The sequence below is a fragment of the Propithecus coquereli genome, unplaced genomic scaffold, assembly GCF_000956105.1.
Source record: "Propithecus coquereli isolate 6110/MARCELLA unplaced genomic scaffold, Pcoq_1.0 Scaffold203, whole genome shotgun sequence".
Lineage (NCBI taxonomy): Eukaryota > Metazoa > Chordata > Mammalia > Primates > Indriidae > Propithecus > Propithecus coquereli.
Window position 1 is genome coordinate 1268520 of NW_012145301.1, and position 20475 is coordinate 1288994.

General features: G+C 38.6%; 2 protein-coding genes across 2 annotated transcripts in view; one reads left to right on the plus strand and one right to left on the minus strand.

Annotated features, from left to right (window-relative positions):
* SNX25 (sorting nexin 25) overlaps nt 1–5017 on the plus strand; it is a 93535-nt gene extending 88518 nt beyond the window's left edge. Inside the window, exons 14-16 of the mRNA XM_012643987.1 lie at nt 3179–3360; nt 3898–3998; nt 4556–5017. Coding sequence (XP_012499441.1) covers nt 3179–3360; nt 3898–3998; nt 4556–4636 — 364 coding nt within the window. The 3' untranslated portion in view covers nt 4637–5017. The remainder of the gene's footprint in view (nt 1–3178; nt 3361–3897; nt 3999–4555) is intronic.
* Nucleotides 5018–8538: 3521 nt separating this feature from the next.
* LRP2BP (LRP2 binding protein) overlaps nt 8539–20475 on the minus strand; it is a 25244-nt gene continuing 13307 nt past the window's right edge. The window contains exons 5-9 of the mRNA XM_012643988.1: nt 14434–14576; nt 14250–14355; nt 12837–13060; nt 10539–10713; nt 8539–8604 (exon numbers count right to left, since the gene is read on the minus strand). Coding sequence (XP_012499442.1) covers nt 8539–8604; nt 10539–10713; nt 12837–13060; nt 14250–14355; nt 14434–14576 — 714 coding nt within the window. The remainder of the gene's footprint in view (nt 8605–10538; nt 10714–12836; nt 13061–14249; nt 14356–14433; nt 14577–20475) is intronic.

The window sequence follows — 20475 nt, forward strand, 5'->3', positions numbered from 1 at the left end:
CATTCTGGCCGATGAGGGCCAGAAGGTTGTGTCCTGTAAAGTTCCCTTTTGATCATGATGACTGGTTGGAGTATCTTGGGTATAGTGTTTTTATGTCACATGAAAATCAGTTTAGGGATTACACTGGAAGCCACAATGGAAGTAGGATGAGTGGCACATGGCAAGTATTTGCTTGGAGGGAAGTACAAACCATACATTAACTTTTTAAGAGTTAGGATAGCATTAAAAGGTTAGTTCTTCTTGTTAGTTAATATCTGAGTATCCATCGGGGTGTGTCTGTGTTTCTATCATAATAGCACTGTTATAAGCAATATGTATAGTATTAACCATGTTACATTATCCATATACATAAAAGCATTATACATGTAAATAGATCTTTCACAGAGTGTTCTGGTGTTCATAAAAAGTAATAATCCACATTTTGATCATTCATTTATGAAAGCCTTGGGTCTGTTATTGAGAACTCAACCGTCAATTAATATTAGTTCCTAAGAAATTATTGGAATTTTTCTTAACTGCAAAATCATGTAGTCAGTAGAAGTCAAATAGAATTATTTAGATAGGTTCAGGCCTGAAAGGAGTCTTCGAGATAAGTCAAACTGCTCATTTTGTTGGTGTGGAAACGTGACCTAAGAGGCGAAGTAACTTGTCTTGAGGTCACCAGACTGGTCAGCAGACCCAACCTGGCCTCCTGGCCTGTGCCTAGAATTTGGAACTGCTACTATTAAGGTCTTTTACATAGTAACACTATACCCAAAATTCTTCAAGAGGTAAACATCATGATTTCCTGCAGAATAGAAATAATTGTCAGTCAACTTCTAAAAATAAGAAAAAAAATCATTTTTTTGCATAACAAAATAAGTTTTAAGGTAAAGTTATCAGATTTTCCGAAGTGAAAGATTAATTTGGTTGTCAAACATTTGTACAAGGTTAATATGATAGTTTTAGCATAAAGCTTATACATTTTAATGTGAAACATAGTAAAAAATTTGTTTTTTTAATTACTTTACAGATATATTTTCCTTTTGCTCACAAACAAAAGTTTACTTCTATTTTATTTGTAATATTTAAAAAGAATAGTTTTAGTTGGCTTAGTATCATAGGCTTTTGTTTTAATCAGAAAAAATGGCCTATTTAACTGACCGTTTTAGTCTAAGGCAAACCTCTTAACTTTAGTATTGATAGGCCTTAGATAAAGACATTTCAAAAACGGCCGTATTTTTCTCGGTACTTGAGACTTGCAAATTTATTTTCCTTTTCAGTTTGAGCAAATCATGCATACTTTCCTTGTTCCTATTTATGATATTGGCTCTTAATTATAAAATGAGCAGCTGTGGTTTGTGAGTGGTGAATGCATTTGGCAGTTATTTTCATGGGGATGGAGGAGAGGCATCATGTAGAGAATTTTCAGGCTGTTCATTTCAATGGGCTTTTATCAGGTACAGAATTCTGGAGCACCTGGTCCTCTGCTATTTTTGCCTTTAGCACATGATGACACATCATAAAATTAAGCAGCAGTACAGTGTGTGCCTCTTGCCTTGTAGCGACTACAATTTCACATTCTAGAATTGCTTCAAAAGCTTCCTACAGGTTTTGGCTAATAGGAAAGTCAGACCTAGATTGGTAGAAAATACTTAGGTGATGGCCTTTGGTAAAAAAGCCACTTAGCAAATCTTAAATCGTAAACTGAAATTGTAGGAAGGTGGGCAGGCAGGTCTCTCTTAAAGCAGAAGTCCCATTAAATTAATAAATTTATTTCATACTCTAGATTTCGATTGCAAAGTTCAAAGCACTGTAGGGAAGGATCTTAGGAAATGTGCAGTCACAAACAGAATTCACATTATAATTTGAATCATAGTGGAGCTTAGACATTCATTCAATAGTGACTGATTACTATGTGCATAGTACTAGACTTAAAACATCTATTTCAGATACCATTTCTGAAAACCTTATATTGTCCCTTTAAAAATCTGGTTGGATGTTGAATTCTTAAAGGGCTTTTTGATTTATTATTATTCACGAATTGAGTTTGAATTTCAGGTCTTTGTAGCATTAATAGTCTAAGATAATTCTTTCCCCCCTTTTCAACAGACAGACTTTCTCCTCCCAACCTCATACCTATTCTTGGGCTCTTTGAACTGTGTTTGCTTTTTTCTTGACAGCAGAAAACCAGAAGTTTGACTAATGACTTGTGTGGAAGACCTGGGTAACCAGATAAAAGCCATTTTGTGCATAACTGTGCAAGTCAAATGTCTGCCCAATTTTTCATTCCCGTGGAAATTTGACATTGGCCATAGAGCAGTGTATCTTTGAAAGGGAGTATCTTTTTCCTTGACTCGTGAGCTGTGAGGTGCATCTTCTGGGTCAGAGTATTCTGCCTAGCATTATCCACCCTGGGGACACTAAGAGACAGCTAGTGAAAAAGCCTGGTTCTCCTCCAGGACTTTAGGAGCTCAGGGAGGTTTTCCAGACCACTTTTAGCAGTCTTTAAATGGATTTATGTTTTCAATTTATAACACTTCATGGAGAAATAAATTGCGGTCTTCAAATAAATCGGTCAGTCTCTCGGTTCTTGTCTTTATAGATTGAAAGGTACTGCATGGCAAACATTTTTTTTTTTTTTTTGAGACAGAGTCTCACTTTGTTGTCCTGGCTAGAGTGAGTGCCGTGGCGTCAGCCTAGCTCACAGCAACCTCAGACTCCTGGGCTCAAGCAATCCTACTGCCTCAGCCTCCCAAGTAGCTGGGACTACAGGCATGCGCCACCATGCCCGGCTGATTTTTTCTGTATATTTTTAGCTATCCAATTAATTTCTTGCTATTTTTGGTAGAGACAGGGTCTCGCTCTTGCTCAGGCTGGTCTCGAACTCCTGAGCTCAAACAATCTGCCCGCCTCGGCCTCCCAGAGTGCTAGGATTACAGGCATGAGCCACCGCGCCCGGCCATGGCAAACATTTGGAGAAGTTAGTGCCAATGAAAATAGCTCCTGAAATAAATGGTCATCCAGTTTACCAAAATAAAAAATCATGGTCAGAGCCAGAGGTTAAAAATCCAATTCCTAGTTTATTCATCAAACATTTAGATTGGGTTGTATCTTAACCTACCCATTGACAAATGCCTTTTGAGAATAGAGTACATTTTTAAAAAACCTCATCCAAGAAATATTTTTCTTTTAAAAGACAAATCCGGGACACAGTGAACTGGATTTTCAGTGAGCAAATGTTGGTTTACTACATCAATATTTTCCGGGATGCTTTTTGGCCAAATGGGAAATTGGCACCACCAACCAAGATCAGAAGCAAAGAGCAATGTCAGGAAACAAAACAGAGAGCACAGCAAAAGCTACTCGAAAACATTCCAGGTGAGGCCTGCGTTGTCCTGAAAAGCATAGAGAGAAAGAGGGAACATTAACCGTATTATGGCATTTTTCATTTATATCTTTCAGGAAACATTATTTACAATGGAAAACAAGATCACATTCTTTTCTTTCGAGCCATTTTTGTCACTTGCTGAGAAGTTGTACTGAGAATCTTAATAAGAACTTTTTTAACTAGAAAAATGTTTTAGGATAGATATTAACAATAGATTTTGTGCTTTAGAGATCCTACTAAAGTATATTGTTTTGAGAGCATCATTTTTAGTAATACGTTAAGATTTTAATTATTAAAATTGGTAGCAGCAATATATAAAATTGTAATTTGTGTAAGTGACTTACGTTGAAAAATTCTAAATAAACTTATTTTCTCTTTTAAGTGTTTGAGGGAACTGACCATTCATGTTTCTCATGCCTCAGTGCCTTTATTTATTGTGTATGTATCATGTAATATCTCTTTCACCAAATATCTATGCATTGTCACTTTTTCAATAGCAGCATAGAATATAAACTTTAATTTTTCAGATATGCTTCAGAGCCTCGTTGGACAGCAAAATGCCCGCCATGGTATAATAAAAATATTCAATGCACTGCAAGAAACAAGAGCCAATAAGCATCTGTTATATGTGAGTAAATTAAACCTCAGGGAGGTTTTCCAGACCACTGTTTTATATTTCTGTTCACATATTAGTGTAGATTTTAATTCTTCACATTTTTAATCACTCTTATTACTTTTAACTCTGAACCCATTTTCTCTGCTTCATTTTGTCCATTCATTTAGTTAAAAAAATAAATTACCCCCAGTGGATTCAGCATTCTCATTCTTAAACACTATTAAATAGTTGTCTCTCTTGACTTTATTTATTTTTTTGCAGAGACAGTGTCTTACTCTGTTGCCTAGGCTGGAGTGCAGTGGCATAATCACAACTCACTGTGGCCTCAAACTCCTGGGCTCAAGTGATCCTCCTGCCTCAGCCTCCCAAGTAGCTGGGACTGCTACCGATACTGCTGATTGTTTGATAATGGTTAACTGGAGTTTATGTGATATTAATTTCTTTTGCTTGAGAATCACTTGTGTACTGAGAATAATTTCAGACCTAAAATTAGACTTTCCTCCTAGATGCAAATATTTATTTTGAGTAAACCCTTGGAGACAAAACACATTTTTCCACTTTATTTTCAGGTGCTGATGGAACTACTGCTAATTGAACTGTGTCCTGAGCTGAGGGCTCATTTAGATCAACTTAAAGCTGGTCAAGTTTGAAACTGCACAAATAAACCACCATAGAAATGTCTGTGTATATAGACATGAAACATTTTCCTCTTTTCCACAGAGGGCTTGACTGAGAACCATATTGATTTTTATTTTAGTTACCTCCCTCTAGTTTTATGCGAAATAAGCATAATTGGAGAGGAGGGGGACTTGATGCTGTAGTAGACAACAGGAAAAAAAAAAAAACTATTGATTTTTATTTATATAATATCAATACTTTAAAGCTCTACATATTGATTGAAATACAAATGTTAATATGTGATAAGAACCTAGGAAATATTTTAAATATTTATGAAAACAGTTTTGTTTTAAAATGAAGAACTATGAATATTGTACAGTTAATTTCCTCACTGAGGATTCTGAACATTCCTATACTATTTCATGTGTACTGAAGAACATTGTTGTGCAATGCTTTTGTGTAAAGTTACTGTGAAAATTTTATTGTCTTTATTTTTACCAAAGATTTCCCATAGTTTGAGCATTCGAAGCAATAAAATATAAAAATGAATCGCTGGGCTCTATGATATTTAAGATACTTGTATCTCAAAAAAAAGATTGAAACAATTCGGGCAGTTCAGGTATTGATTGACTGCCTTTTTTGTAGAAAACGCTGGGCACTTCAGTACTTCTGTAAGGAAGTATAAAGTTTGCTGCCTTTCTCCAGACATAAAATAAATATGTGAAATACATGATTTTTAGTGAGCAAAAAGAGCCAAATTAGTAATTAGAGAGGTGAGGTGTGAGCTGAACCTTGAAGTACGGGCAGGACTGAGACAGGGAAACAGAGGTAAGTCACTCCAGGGAGTTTAGGGACTTGATTGTGTCACCTGGTCTTGTAGACTACCAGGGGCACTGAGTGAGATCCAGAGTACAGATTTTGTTTTGTTATTGATAGTGGGGACACAGACAAGTCACTTTATCAGTTTTTCTGGGTTTCACCATCTATTATTCAGTGATAATAAAATCCCTTCCCCTCTCTAATCCCCAGGAATATTGAAAACAAAACAATTAAAAGGTAAAAATTCAGTTTGAATCTGTGAAAGAAAAAGACTATATGTAAAAAGTATTATAGTAGGTATAATACAACCTATACCACTATATATATATATATATAGTGCTATAGGTTATATTATTGATAGATCATACCTGCCATGCTCTTGATAATAAACAAGTTCTGAAAGATAAATGATTAACAAATAGTAAACCCAATTTTATCTGTGAGATTCTTCTAGTTGCAGCTTTTTGGTTCTTTTTTCAAACCAGAATGATATTTGACACTTCAGAAAAATTCAAAGTTGACTGTTTATATGCATAAGAATTCTCCTTCAAAAGGGTATAGAAAAGACCATATAAAATACATTCAGGAAAGAGAAAAAAATGAAGTTGCCAAGCCCAAAACACTCATCATTACACAATTACTGGAAATGTCCATCTTATACATAATTCTATGCTATCATTTAAACTGTAGCTGTTAAATTTATACTGTAAATGAGAAAAATAACTTTTGACTCAATATTTCTTTATGATAAATTCTCATTTTTTCCTGAGATGCCAGCTATAAGGAATCTTATATAAGTTTTGTTTTGTTTTTAAAGAGTAATGCTCTGGAAGTCTCAACTCACTTAAGTTAAAGACTAACTCCACTCAAAGATCAACCTGTGTGCCACTGTGTGGGCAGTGGTAGTTTGCAGGGGCTCGCCTGTGCCAGAGCATCAGCTTTCCGGTAACTACAGGAAACCGAAATTTTAAATTTTGCATTATTGAAGACATTTAGGTGTAGCATGTTACCACACATGGCACATTGTCAAATTTTTAAGTTCATGATTTCTGAGACTGTTTTAATGGCAGTTTAAAAAGTGGTGTTTACTTTGGGTCACTCCTTTATTACATTCCTATTTTAAGATTTTTTTTTTTTTTTTTTTTTTTTTGAGACAGAGTCTCACTGTGTTGCCCAGGCTGGAGTGCCGTGGCGTCATCTTAGCTCACAGCAACCTCAAACTCCTGGGCTCAAGAGATCCTCCTGCCTCAGCCTCCCGAGTAGCTGGGACTACAGGCATGCGCCACCATGCCTGGCTAATTTTTTCTATATATATTTTTAGTTGTCCAATTAATTTCTTTCTAATTTTAGTAAAGACTGGGTCTCGCTCTTGCTCAGGCCGGTTTCGAACTCCTGAGCTCAAACAATCCGCCCGCCTCGGCCTCCCAGAGAGCTAGGATTATAGGCGTGAGCCACCGCGCCCAGCCTCTATTTTAGGATTCTTAGGATTCTTAAAGAAAGGCTTTAGGAACTGGATTAAGTGTGGAGAAGAGAATATTGGTTGGGAATTTGGATCTTCAGATGGTTCAAGGAATGTTATATGGATGCTATTAAGAGAACTAGAGCAAAGCAAGTGGGCTTATATTGTACAAAAATTTAAATTAGATATTGTGAAATCTTGTAATGAGCTTGAGACACTGAACAGTGTTACTAGGGGAGAATATAGAGTCTTCAGTATCAATTTGAGAAGAAAAGGATTGGTTTTCAGGGATGGTTTAAACATTTTTAAGAGAGTTAAGACAGAAGCACATGACTATTTGAGGATATCTCAAACCTGAGTATGTTGAAATGTTTTCCCCTTACATAAAGAGAAAATGAAGTTCAAGTAATATAGACAAGCCAGAACATAAACAACAACAAATAATTTTCTTCCATATAACAATTGTTTGGTGACTGTCACCTACATGTTAATTGCATTTTCCCAGTACTAAGAAGAGATCTTGTTTAAATCCATTGTTAGAAAGGATGGTTGTAATTTATAAAATAAAGCCCCATCAGTTTAGTATGCTTACAAAAAAGGATAGTTAAGGTATCTTTAAAACATATCTTCAATATGAGTATCTGTTTCACAAATGTATATCCTTGTACAATCTTATGCATATGGATCTTACTATTTTTACTGTCACCTTCGCCCTTCATAGATATAATTGATAAAAGGAAAGCCTTTTGCTAATTTAATTTTTAAACAATATTTAGTTATATTAATAGTTCTTGTTGGATGATTTCAGTGAGGTTTTTTCACAATTTGTCTTCCATTGAAATATATCTAAGGTTTTAAAAACGTAGAAAATGAAGCACAAAGAATATCTTGCTTTAATTGGTTATCTTATCAATATTCATCAGGAATATAGCAGTTGTTTTACTCATTAAGATCTTGAGGGAAGATTTGGAGGGCTAAGATTCTAAAGCAATGTCTTATACCCACTTTTTTTTGAAGTTTATATGTAATAAATTAACCAACTATTTATAGGAATCTTTTTTAAGAATATAGGATACCCCAAAAGACATAGTGCAGTTTTAGCTTTAATAACTTCAGATGTAGAAATGTTACACACAATAATCACTTGAAGTTTAATTCTTTAACTTTCTTTGGCCCTTACTTATTAATAGTTTTGTGAATTTTTCGAATGTAAAATTTTGTTACTGAAAATTCATAAAACTAATAAGGGCCAAAGAAAGTTAAAGAATTAAACTTTCAAATGATGGTTTTAAAGAAGTTTGTTCTATTTCTACTTCTGAACTTTTTAAACTAAAACTACACTAAGTCTTTTCAGACACTCAGTATTTGAGAAAGGAAAAAAATACTTGGCTTTATGGAATGGTTTCAATATTTCATGTGGTCTTGGCCAGTCTGTAGGCTAAGAGGTAGACCTTTGAGGACTCTTCCTATGTCTAGGCTTCAAGTTGCATGAATTACAGCATACAAATTCAAGAACAAAAGTAACGGACACGTCACCTGTAAAATACCCAGGATAATGTGACTTGGGATGCAGAAAATAACCAAACATTGCTGCTGTAACAATACACACGTTGTATGGTATTAGGATTGATGACCTTTGTTGAAATGCACTGTGGTCTAAATTCTTTGACGAATAAGTAAGGAGTGAAGTTCATCTGCCACTGCAGGGTTCAGACGACAAGCCTTAAAATCAAAGAAAGTCAATTATTTAGATATATTCTAATTGTTTGGGTCTCTCTTCCCCTTTTTTTTAAAATTTGTTTTTAAGAATAGTAAAGTACAATGAATTTCCAGGGAATTTGTTGATTAAGATACTTCCTATTCTGATTTCCTAATAGAATAAGGGAGTTTCAAATTTAACCTATGCAACATAGATCATACTCAAAATAGCCACGTTATTGTCATTTGAAAGATATAAAATTTTATTTGTGTCAAAAATGGAGTTTAAGCACTGATGATAGCATTGTATGTTATGAATTGTTAAAATAGTAAAATGGAAAGCATTAGCATTTGGCCTCAAACTTGTTCTGATCTCATTATATGAAGAACAGCATCTATAATAATCTTATTTTAAAATAAATAGCTTTATTATGGCTAAAGTAAACAGTGATAAGGTGCATAATTTCTAGAATGTCAAGAATTTGGGAGAGAGATCAGGTTATCTCTTCCAAACCCCACTCTATGCAGAAATTGTCCCTTCAGTACCCATGACAATTGGTCACCAGATATTTGCTGGTTGCTTCTAGTGGCAGGAAGTCACCACCTTACAGAGAAAACTTTTGTTTTTGTTTCCTGAACAGTTGTATTAGAAGACTCTTCCTTACATTAAGCTCAAATTTCCATCTCTGTACTTTAGAATCATTGAGGGACCCCGGGAGAACATATAATGCTGGTTTCATAGAAACCCTAAGAGGCAAAATAGTTGGCAAAGTCACCAAGCCTGACGATGGTAGAACAGAGGCCATTCCTGGGTCCCCCTCCTTTAAGGTACCACCTTGCTGCCTCACCTCATTCTGTCACACACTGTCATTGACCCTGATTCTGCTCCCTCCCCCACGGTTCCTTTCCTGTGGGACACTCTATCAGTCCAGGGAAGACCACTGTCAGGATCCCCTCAGGTCCTTTTGCTCCGAGTGAGACATTCTTTCTCTTACCGTGCCTCAAAGGATGTGGCTCCAGACCCTTCACAGGTTTACAGCCTCTAAGTTTTCTCTGTTTTATCAGCATCTTCCATAATATACAGTGGCCAAAACTGAGTGTGTATTCTAGATGTGGTCTTACTAGTGCAGAGTAATGGGGCTATTATCTCCCCTCAGATGGAAGACAGTTTCTTAGATCGCAATGTTTGTTTTGCTGTTTTATTCAGGATGAATATGTACCGTATTTGCGAATAGGTTTGACCCAGAGTTTTCTAAGGATACTAAGGATAGCACAGAACCTGAAATCGACTTGCTTTGGAAATTGGTATAATACAGAGAGCATTTAGATTTTTTTTTAAAAAGTTAACAAAGACAAGTATTATTCATACTAATAGAATGGTATAGTGGTAAATACCTCAAAGGTCAGTTGTATTTGGTTGTGTACTGTGTTCATATATTTATGTGTTAATATAGGTTTGATGCTCTGGAAATTGAAATTTCAAGCAAAATAAAGTTCCAAACTTACCTGACATTAGAATCTCGTGGGGAACGTCAACAAATATGCTTGTGTCCCACTCCTGGACCTCATGATTTAATTGTTCCTAAATAAGGCTTGAGCTTTGGAATTTTTAAAAGATCCCTTGGTGATTTTAATATGCAGACAAGTTTGGGAACCACTGCTGTGATATCAGATGCACCAAGGGACTCAGAAAATTCTTCCTTGCCTTGTTCCCTGGCTCAATCTGAACAATTTTTTTGCATCAAAATAGGGCTTATTTATCATCTGAGTTTCATTATACTAATTATCTGACAGAATCATCTGTAAACAATCTGCATGACTGACAACCTTTCTGCAGACAGAGGTTATCTGCACAGTCACTGTGTAGTAAAAAACATGTATCCATGAAATTGTTCAAGTCTCAACTAAAAGCCCAGCAGTTTGTTTTGGGTCAGTTTGTATTTTGTTCTAAAGCTTACTTTAGAATAATACTGTTTAGCTGTTGCTTCATCCTTTGTGATGCCCAAGCCAAGCTGAAGACATCTTGCATGGTAGAAAGATGCCATGGCCATGCCTCTGTTGATGAACTCCGGCAGACAGTCCGTGGCTTGGGCTATCATGGGGATGTCGTGAACCTCATCATAATCGGCAATCCTGATAGGATATTAAATTGCAAAATTAAAAAGGTCATCAGTTGTGGTTTACATGTTTACAAAATGATGTGTCTAGAAATTGTCCTATGCCCAAAGTGAAAAGTCTGTCTTCTTCTGAGAACTAAGTTGTTTGCTATGCAGTGAAGCATTAATATAACAGTCAGCTAATACCAGGGACAGAGGAACTAACTCGAGTGGTTACTTCATAGCTTCCCTATGGCTACACCCAGCAAGCTCACTAGAAAACAAAGGTATGTTTCTTTTTTCTTATAATACTCATATTGTAAGCTTAAGTATCACTTTGTGGATTTAAACTGAATGGGGAAAAAAACATTTTCTATTTCTCTGGATCATGTGTTGAAACACCAACCTTAAATTTGGACGTTAGTCACATAGGACCAGAAAACACTTTAAGAGACCAGCACATCTATACTCTTTAACACATTAACTGCCATGTGAGTTGTATTTAATTCACGCTAGTTTTGAGCCCGGGGCCTCATGAAACATATGAAAACTCAGTTCTCTGAAACAAATGCAGTAAGTATGAGTCACATACAACTCAAGTGGCATGCAGTGTAAAAATAGATTCTAGTACTGTGTGAATTGCATGTAACTCATGCACAGAAAACAAAAATAACAATTTTTTTTATTAAATTAGGATCATTTTGTTTTCAAGGTTTTTATTCTATTTTCATAATAAAACACTGTGGCCCCAGGGGAAAAAATTTTTTTTCTAGTGTGGCAGTGTGTTAAAAGTGGGCAGTGAAAAGAAGTAATCCTTTATAAAGCAGACACAAATATGGAGTGCAAATGACATCTAGTTAATCCCATGTTAACCACAATGTTTTAGGGAATAGGAATGTGGAAAGTTCCAAAGATTTTAAAGAACTATTTAAAGCCTTATTTTGATCAGGATGGGCACTTGCTTTGGGACATTGGCAGTCGCTCCTGTATGTGGCCTGCTACCTGGAAGCCAGGATGTTGAGGAGGAATAGGTAGAAGCAGCTCCCCTCCCCTTCATCCTCTCTTGTGGATTGCTGCCCCCCACCAGGGATTGGGGACAGGGAGACCTTCCAGGCTCTGTCAGGGGCGTGACTGGGAAACACATCAGCACATACATAGTCTGATAGCCACTCAGCGGACATCCAGGCCTGCTTTTCCTGTATATTGCTTTTGTACACTACGGCTAAATAAATGTAGGCAAGTACATGGAGCCTTATGGACTCAGGGAAAAGAAGTTTTTATATATATTTTATTAGATATTAGTGTCAGTCTTTTAACCATTATTCTCATTTTAAAGTCCTTACAAGCCATTGTTTCAGCTGTGCAGTTACAGAAGTGCATGACTGAGGAGTGTAGGAAGAAATTAAAATATAACAGTCATTTCTGATGTGCCAAGCTATGTCATTATATATGCCATTTTTATAATCCTCTGTAAAAGTATTTTCTTCTTACAAATAAAGCAATTGATGCTTTAAAAAGTTAAACTTGCTTAAGCTAATAGCACTGAAATCCTAAAGACTGATGGAATAGAATTGTGCTATACAATCTGGTAACCACTAGCCATGGGGCTATTTAAATTGATTAAAATTAAATAAGATTTAAAAATTTAGTCCTAAGTTGTACTAGATGCATCTCAAGTGCTCAGTAGCCATCATTTCCAACATTGCAGAAAGGTCTGTTTACAGAACTGGCATAGAACATCCAATAGTTCTTGTAAATACTTTTATCCAGCTTACTTATTCAAACCTTACTGCTATGATTGGACAATGTGTCTGCTCCAAAATTCATATGTAGCCAGTGTGATAGCATCAAGTGGTGGGACTTTTAAGAAGTGATGAGGTCATGAGGGCTTCTCCGTTGTGAATGGGATTGAGGCCCTTATAAAAGAGGCAGCTTTGTGCAGCTTTCAGCTAACTTGCCCTCTGCCTTCCACTGCCAAGTGAGGACACAGTGTTCCTCCCGTCCAGAGGATGCAGCCCTCCAGAGACAACCAAACCTGCCACCACCTTGATCTTGGACTTCCCAGCCCCCGGAGCTATAAGAAATAAATTTCTGTTCATTATAAAGTACCCACTCTGCAGTAATCTGTTACAGTAGCACAAAGCAGACTAAGACATTCACCTTTTGGAAAACGCAACACACTTTGTAAAAAATTTCATCTTATAATAATACTGCACGAGATTCCCTTGAGCATAGACATTTCCACGTTCCGCTGCTTCTCTTAAGCAATGCAGGGCAGCTTCAGTATCCTGGCGGATGCCTTGTCCATAAAAGTACATGAGACCAAGTGCACCCTGGGACTCCAGATTGCCATTGCCACATGCTTCTGAATGCCAATAAAATGCCTAAGGAAAAGCACGATTTCATCATTCTGTTTAGTACTCATGAGGTGAAATTATAAGGGAAGACTAGAAAGAAAAAAAAAGTCTTTTAATGATAAGGTAGTTGATCTCTAAGTGACAGTTGCTAGCCTCTTGAATGTCTTTCACACTAGCACCAAACTCACATGCTTACTAAAGAGTGTGAAGGTGAGTTCCACTGCTGTCTACCCACAGTGCAGGTGAGGTCATGGCAGAGGAGGATCAGCTGTCCCAGGTTGCAGGATTCTTGATATACCAGAGTAAGGATCAACAAGGTGCAAAATAGGAACTAAGTGTGTGAAAGGCTTTGAGGCACAGCAGGGTCCCTGAGGCTAAGGGACAGTTACAGTTGCAGGTGCATCTCAGAGGTGGCAGAGATCAAAGACAACCAAGGATAAAAGCTTTATGTAGTCTCAAGCACATTTGCTTAATTCACAGTCACAGTGAATTTGTATTAGTTGAAAAAATTCTTTCCAAGTGGCTGTTTCATTATCTGAGAATGGTCTTAGCTGTGCTCCTCTTACAAGTTTGCTATTAACTCCTCTCTGACAAGTAGGACTCAGCTCTACATTTCTTTCTCCCTATAGGATTTTTGGAAAATGTTTCAGTCACTGATGATGAAAGGGATTATATTTCTGTGAAAATCTTTAATGGATTTAATTTCTAATTCTTAGTATATTTTACTTATTAGTATCATATATTCTTCAAATCCAAGGTAATATTAATTTATTCATACTTAAAAGGATTTAGGCCTAGGCTGTCCGTCTTTTAGCTTTCATAGTGTAATACTTTGTATATGTAGCTTTTCATAGTATACAAAATACCCTTCACATTTATGGTCTCCTTTGGTAGAGGTAGGGTAGTTAGCATTTATAGATGAGCTTTGAGGATCCTAAAATGTAAACTTTCTTTGCATTTTAAGGAAGTATAGGAGATACTCAAATCTATACACTTATTCCTCACCATCCTCTCAAAAAAGAAATAGTGAAACAGATATTAATCTAAAAATAATGCTAGCATTGAAAAAGAAGAAAGAAATGAATGCAATGGTGCACGTGCCTATAGCCCCAGCTGCTTGAGAGGCTGAGGCAGGAGGATCATTTGAGCCCAGAAGTTGAAGTCCTGTCTGGGCAACACCCCTATCTCTAAAAAAGAGAAGAAAGAGAAATGTTACCTTTTCTAGCTCTTTAGGCTCTTTTGTTGAATAATACAATCCTAGGATACCTTGAGCCTTCACACTGGCTTTTGGATTTCCATTGTCTGCAGCAAAAAGCCACAGTCTAAAAGAGAAAGCAAGGCAAGTTATTCTTTGTTTCAGCATTTCATTCAAACAAAATCTTGCTCTCAGGTAGTATTACCTTTCAGCTTCCTCATCTGATCGCTTAACACCTTTTCCTTCATAATAAGCTCTTCCAAGGTTGTAAGCAGCTGCAAATTGTAAGTGTCTTGCTTTGGGACATGGAGAATCAAGAATTTTCTTCATATAGTTCACTCCTTTTTCCTTCCACAAAGGAAAAAAACAAACAAAAAACCCTGGTTTTTAGTTTTACCCAAACTAAATTTCTTTCTTCCAATAATATTGGAAAGTGTTTACCCTCTGACATGATGGGTCTGGATCTACATCATGTCAGATGTAGAATATCATGAATCTATGCTTAAGGGGTATGACTGTCCTGGATTCTGCAGGGTTAGAGGTAAGAAAGGAAAGAATTTGTAAAAGTACATCGAATTAGGCATTCCCAGGAGCTGTGGGATATAAGGAATTTCCTTCATTTGATAGCCTCAATACGGGTTTCCTTTTTCCTCTCCTCCCAACCCCCCACCACCTTATAACCCTTATCCTGAATCAGCACGGTTCTTAGAACTTATCAAAGTGCAAGAATTCTCCTGTAATCCTAGCACTCTGGGAGGCTGAGGCAGGAGGATCACTCGAGATCAGGAGTTCGAGACCAGCCTGAGCAGGAGTGAGACCCTGTCTTTACTAAAAATAGAAAGAAATTAGCTGGACAACTAAAAATATATAGAAAAAATTAGCCGGGCATGGTGGCGCATGCCTGTAGTCCCAGCTACTCGGGAGGCTGAGGCAGAAAGATTGCTTAAGCCCAGGAGTTTGAGGTTGCTGTGAGCTAGGCTGACACCACGGCACTCTAGCCTGGGCAACACAGCGAGACTCTGTCTCCAAAAAAAATAAAAATAAATTAAAAAGTACAAGAATAACCTGTAACTTCTTTCACACTTATAATTCTTATAGTACACTTGTGAGCGCCTAACAAATACTGTCTTCTCTTCAAGCTTATTTTTACTAAGTGTGCTCAGTGACAGTTTGCATCTAATACACTAATCTTCATATGACATCTGCTACATAGTCACAAAGAAAGCATAGAAGACATTCTAACTACTAGCAACAGAAGAACTGCCTTCTCCCAACAAAATTCCATCAGACACAAATCTTCAAACATCACTCAAAAGAAGAAAATAATACTGGATAGTCAAATAACATTTTTATACACTTCATTCTAGTTTTCCCTCCCTGCTCTCTCAAAGTGCTATTATGGAGTCAACATATGAGAAGACAGATGACCAGAGAGGCATACAGCCTGTGTGGCAGCCGGAGATGATCCAGCTGCGAGGCTTGGTGGGACCAACTGAACTCGAGGTTCCAATTGGAATTCTGATGCCAAGTTCAAACATAGTCATGGCATGCTTGGCCTCAAGAGGTCCGGTGAGGCCCCTGATGGCAGCAGTCAGGCAGAGACAGAAAACTTGGGGCTTGGGTGAGGGTATGGAATGGCAGCTACTGGTTTGGAAACTGAGAAAGAATGCTATTTTGATAATATTGATCATAGAAAACCTCTGAGGGGAGTAACACTTGAGCAGAGACCTAGATGATGGGAAAGCCATAGCAGAGATGATTAAAGTGCATTGTATGAGAAGATGAGATGAATTTGGTATTGCTTTTGGAGACTCAGAGCTGCTTAATCAGGAAGTAAGCTACCAGAATCCAGGAATTAAACAACTTGATTTAGCTAACATCACTCAGACTTCCAAAGACTGATCAGCCTGAAGAATGGACAAGATTAAGTTTCTGGACGTGCAAGGCTAAAAGCCAGATTCTGAGCCAAGGGGAATTTATCAAGGAAATGTTACGTTATATGGCCTCTTAGCAGCCAACTAGCTGGCTTTCCATGGGAACATCCCAAATTACGCTCATCTATTTTGACCTTTTGACATGAAAGCTGTGGGAAATTTTTAAAGATGGATAAGACATGATCAGATTGTGTTTTGGAAAGATGACTCTGGTGGCAGTATGAATGATGATCTTGGGACATGGGCAGAAGTTGGGGACCTGCTTTTGTTATAATCCAGGTAAGCGTTACTGTGGGCCTGATCTGAAACAAAGGGAAGGGGGATAAAGGGTGGGTTTGAAGATTTGAGGAGGCAGGATGAGCAGGACAGTGTGGGCAGTTTGGTTATGGAAAATATGAAATGACTTTGTCCCGTTTGGGCTCTTAACTTTAAATGGCCACACTTAAGTTTTAAGGAAACATACTTCCTAGGACTGTTTTTTAAAAAAGGTGTTTGTTATGAGTCAATATTGCAACTTACGAAACGCCTTTTCATACATACTGAAATCATCACAAGGTTTCTTTAAGGTATTAAAGTGGTATATTAAAGATTTCCTTATGCTGAATGATTACATTTCTGGGCTATAAAATACGTGGATATGAAATATTCTTTTAATATATTATTTTGTTTGTAACAAAGGCAAGTATTTTATTATCTTAAAAGCTGCCACCATAATTTTGTTAGAGAGAGATTGATCTTTCTCTAGGGAAGTTCTTTGTTGAAGGCTGTAAAGAAAATCAAGGGTGTTAGTGTGATAACATGGCCAAAGAGCACCTCCCAGGAGAAGTAACATTTGAGCAGTGACCTGAATGAATGGAAGGCAAATGAAGAGATAACTGGATTGCTTTGTTTAAGAAAATGCGATAAACTTATTTTTGCATCAGAGAAGGAAAGAACAGAGGGAACACACACTCAAAGACGTAAGGATGGAGTAGAAAGTGCACTCAGCAAGTTTATGAAGAATCATACGAGGTATTACAGCAAGTTAAGAAGTCCTCCATGGAAGGTAACAGGAATGACTGATAAGAAAATTAAAGTTGTTTACTTTGTGGGGCTTGATGTGGTCTTCTCTGAGATCCCTACATTATAGAAGAAGCAATGCTACAGGCAAAATCCTTGTTTTCTGAGATCATCAAGGAGAACAGGCTGTGACCTATGTAGGACAGAGAGAAGGCGATAGCCACATAGATAAAGAGGAGAGAACAGAATTTGATGGAAAGAAAAAAAGCAGAGGTGAGGGGACTTCTGAAGATGGCTGACCAGAGACATCAGCTGCCAGATTGTCTCAGAAAGAAGGGAAAGTTTTAGATAAAAAAAAAAAAAAAAAAAAAACATAGAACAAGTGTAATTCTGAGGGAAATGTGCCAGAACCTACCAGAGATTCCATGGGAAGAAGTTGCAGAGCAGAACAAGAAGGAGCAAGATATTGGCAAGATCAACTCCCCAGAGGCCTGGAGGCTGGTGGAAAGGGTAGGTGGAGGTTTTGTTTCTCCCTCCCTCACCTCCCTGGCAGTCAGCAGGCTCCTAAGCTGCTGGAGAGCCTTTCTACCCTCGTGAGCCCAAAAGTGGCTGCTGCCAGTGAACTGGGAGCTTCTTGAGGACAAAGCACCAGGCTTTTAGGCCCCTTGGGGCACTTCCCGTCACCGCAGACCTGAGCCAAGATGGTGGGTGCCAACTGCTTCTCACCCACTGTGTGCCTTTGTCCTCCTCAGGGAGGTTCAGCCCTTCAGTTCTCATGTCGCTCATTCCAACACAAACATTTCCCAACTCTGGCCCAGAGTGCAGGAGCCATAGGGGCCAGTGGGTCCCAGGAGATCTGTGGGATCCCAGATCTTGGACATTCCAGGTGGTTGCCTTCCAGGGAGAGAGGGACAGAGAAGACCAGAGTGCTAGCTTTCTTCCATCCAGACTCTTTCCCCCCTCACTCCTTCCCACCAATTGCTACCGAGAGGGATGACTGAGCTTAGACTCTCAGGAGCAGCTGCTTCCCCTCTGTTGGTGCATCCACTACACCAAGGCTCCCACAGAGTGGGGCTCACACTTTTCTTCTCAAAGACCAGCAGTGGACCAAGGGCTGCTTAGACTGTGAACTCCTTGCCCACCAGCCCTCCCCAGTGCTGCTGCCTGGCTGCTCCAGCAGAGCAGGACACACCCCGAAGCTGAGGGACATCAAACCTGGTTGAACACTCCACAGGCAACTCAGGATCAGCATGCTTCTCCCTGGCATGGTTAGGGATTGAACTTGGGGGACCCAGGGACAGGCCCACAGGCCAGATCCCATACTCCCAGCACTCGATCAGGCAGAACTGAAGAGAGAGCACAGTGTGGGTCCCAGCCACAGTACACTCATGGAGCACCCGTTGCCACAGAGGAAGGCCCTGCTCTCAGCCCAGGGTGGAATCCTGGACAGGGACACTCCCAGTTGCAGCCCCAGTGCAGTGGGGCTCAGCTAGTTTGAGCTCCTCCCTGTGGCCAGACACTTGAAGGAGACCTTGGGGCAGGAGATGGGGAAGAAGAGTGAAACCTACTCCTCACAGAGACTGAATCTCAGACAACCCCATCCCCATGAGCAGACTTTCTGGCTGGGTGCAGCCACATCAGCCCCACCCTGGTGGCTTTCCCCAGCAGCCTGTGACCCCTGGCTAGACAGCTCAATTGCCAGCCTTTGTGGAGCCTGAAGGCAGGCTCACTCCTGTGATGGAGAATAAGGACACACCTGAAAGTTCCAGGACCCCACCCACCATCTGGGGCAACTAGAGTGCTTCTCCTGAGAGGCTAGAGTTGGTCACAGGTCCCAGAAACAGCACTGCAGCTTGTTCCCTCAAGCAAGGGCCACCTACTGACAGGTCAGTTTGCATGCCCTTCACAGCATTTACTGACTCAATCTTACAGGGCATGGCTGATTCTTACCCACAAGCATCATCTACTGTCTCAGAGATTAAACTGGGTATGCCAACACAATTCACACTGTTATGAAGATTACACGGCTGGGGAAAGAAAGGATTTCAAAGACCTCCATACTCCCTTATCAAAGAGAGACAAGGAATCTGCTCATACTACTGCAGCCTACAAACAACTAGCAAATAAGAAAACCACCACACTAAGAATGCCTATAATCAAGGCATCCATCCAGAACCTAGATCACCATCAAAGCACCCAGAAGCAAAGCCAAAGGTTCTTACCCAACATATATATAGACACACCCTTACAAGTGTGGGGTAGGGAAAGTCCCGTCTAAACCAAAGAAAATACAGAAACAAGAAGTGACAGCCACTCCAGATGAGGAGGAATCAGCATAAGAACACTGTAAGTATGAAAAATCAGAGTGAAAGGACACCCCCAAAGGGGCACACCAGCAATGGATCCCAACCATAATGAAAATAAATGACAGATAAAGAATTCCAAATATGGATTGTAAGGAAGCTCAATGAAATTCAATAGAAAATGGAAAACCAAGTCAAAGAAACCAGAAAAACAACTCAGGAAATGAATGAAAAATTCACTAAAGAGAGACACATATTTAAAAAAATATAGGACTTCTGGAAATGAAAAATTCATTTAAGCAAATACAAAAACACAGTGGAAAGCTTTAAGAATAGACTAAGACCAGGCAGAAGAAAGAATTTCAAAGCTTGAAGACAAGTCTTTCAAAAGAACCCAGCCAGTCAAAAATAAAGAACAAAGAATCAAGAGGAACAAACAAAGCCTATGAGAAATAAGTGATTATGTAAAATGGCCAAAGATAAGAAACATAGGCATCCCTGAGGGTGAAGAAGAAAAAGCACAAGGTCTGGACAACCTACTTGAGGGAATAATTGAAGAAAACTTCCCTGGTCTTACTAGAGATCTAGATATCCAGATACAAGAAGCCCAAAGAACACCTGGGAGATTCATTGCAAGACACATAGTAATCAAACTGGACAAAGTCAACATGAAGGAGGAAATCCTGCAAGCCACGAAGGAAAAACATCAAGTAACTTACAAGGGAAAACCCATCAGGCTAACTGCAGACTTCTCAGCAGAGACCTCACAAGCCAGAAGCAATTGGAGCCCCACATTGAGTCTTTTTAACAGAACAATGGCCAGCCTAGAATTTTGCATTCTGCAAAACTAAGTTTCATATACGAATGAGGAATAAAGACCTTTCCAGACAAGCAAACACTGAGGGAATTTGTCATGACCAGATCTGCCCTGCAGGAAATAGAACTGCATTGTTCATGCATCAGCATAATACACACCCACCAGTGTAAAACCACCCAAAAACTAAAGCTCAC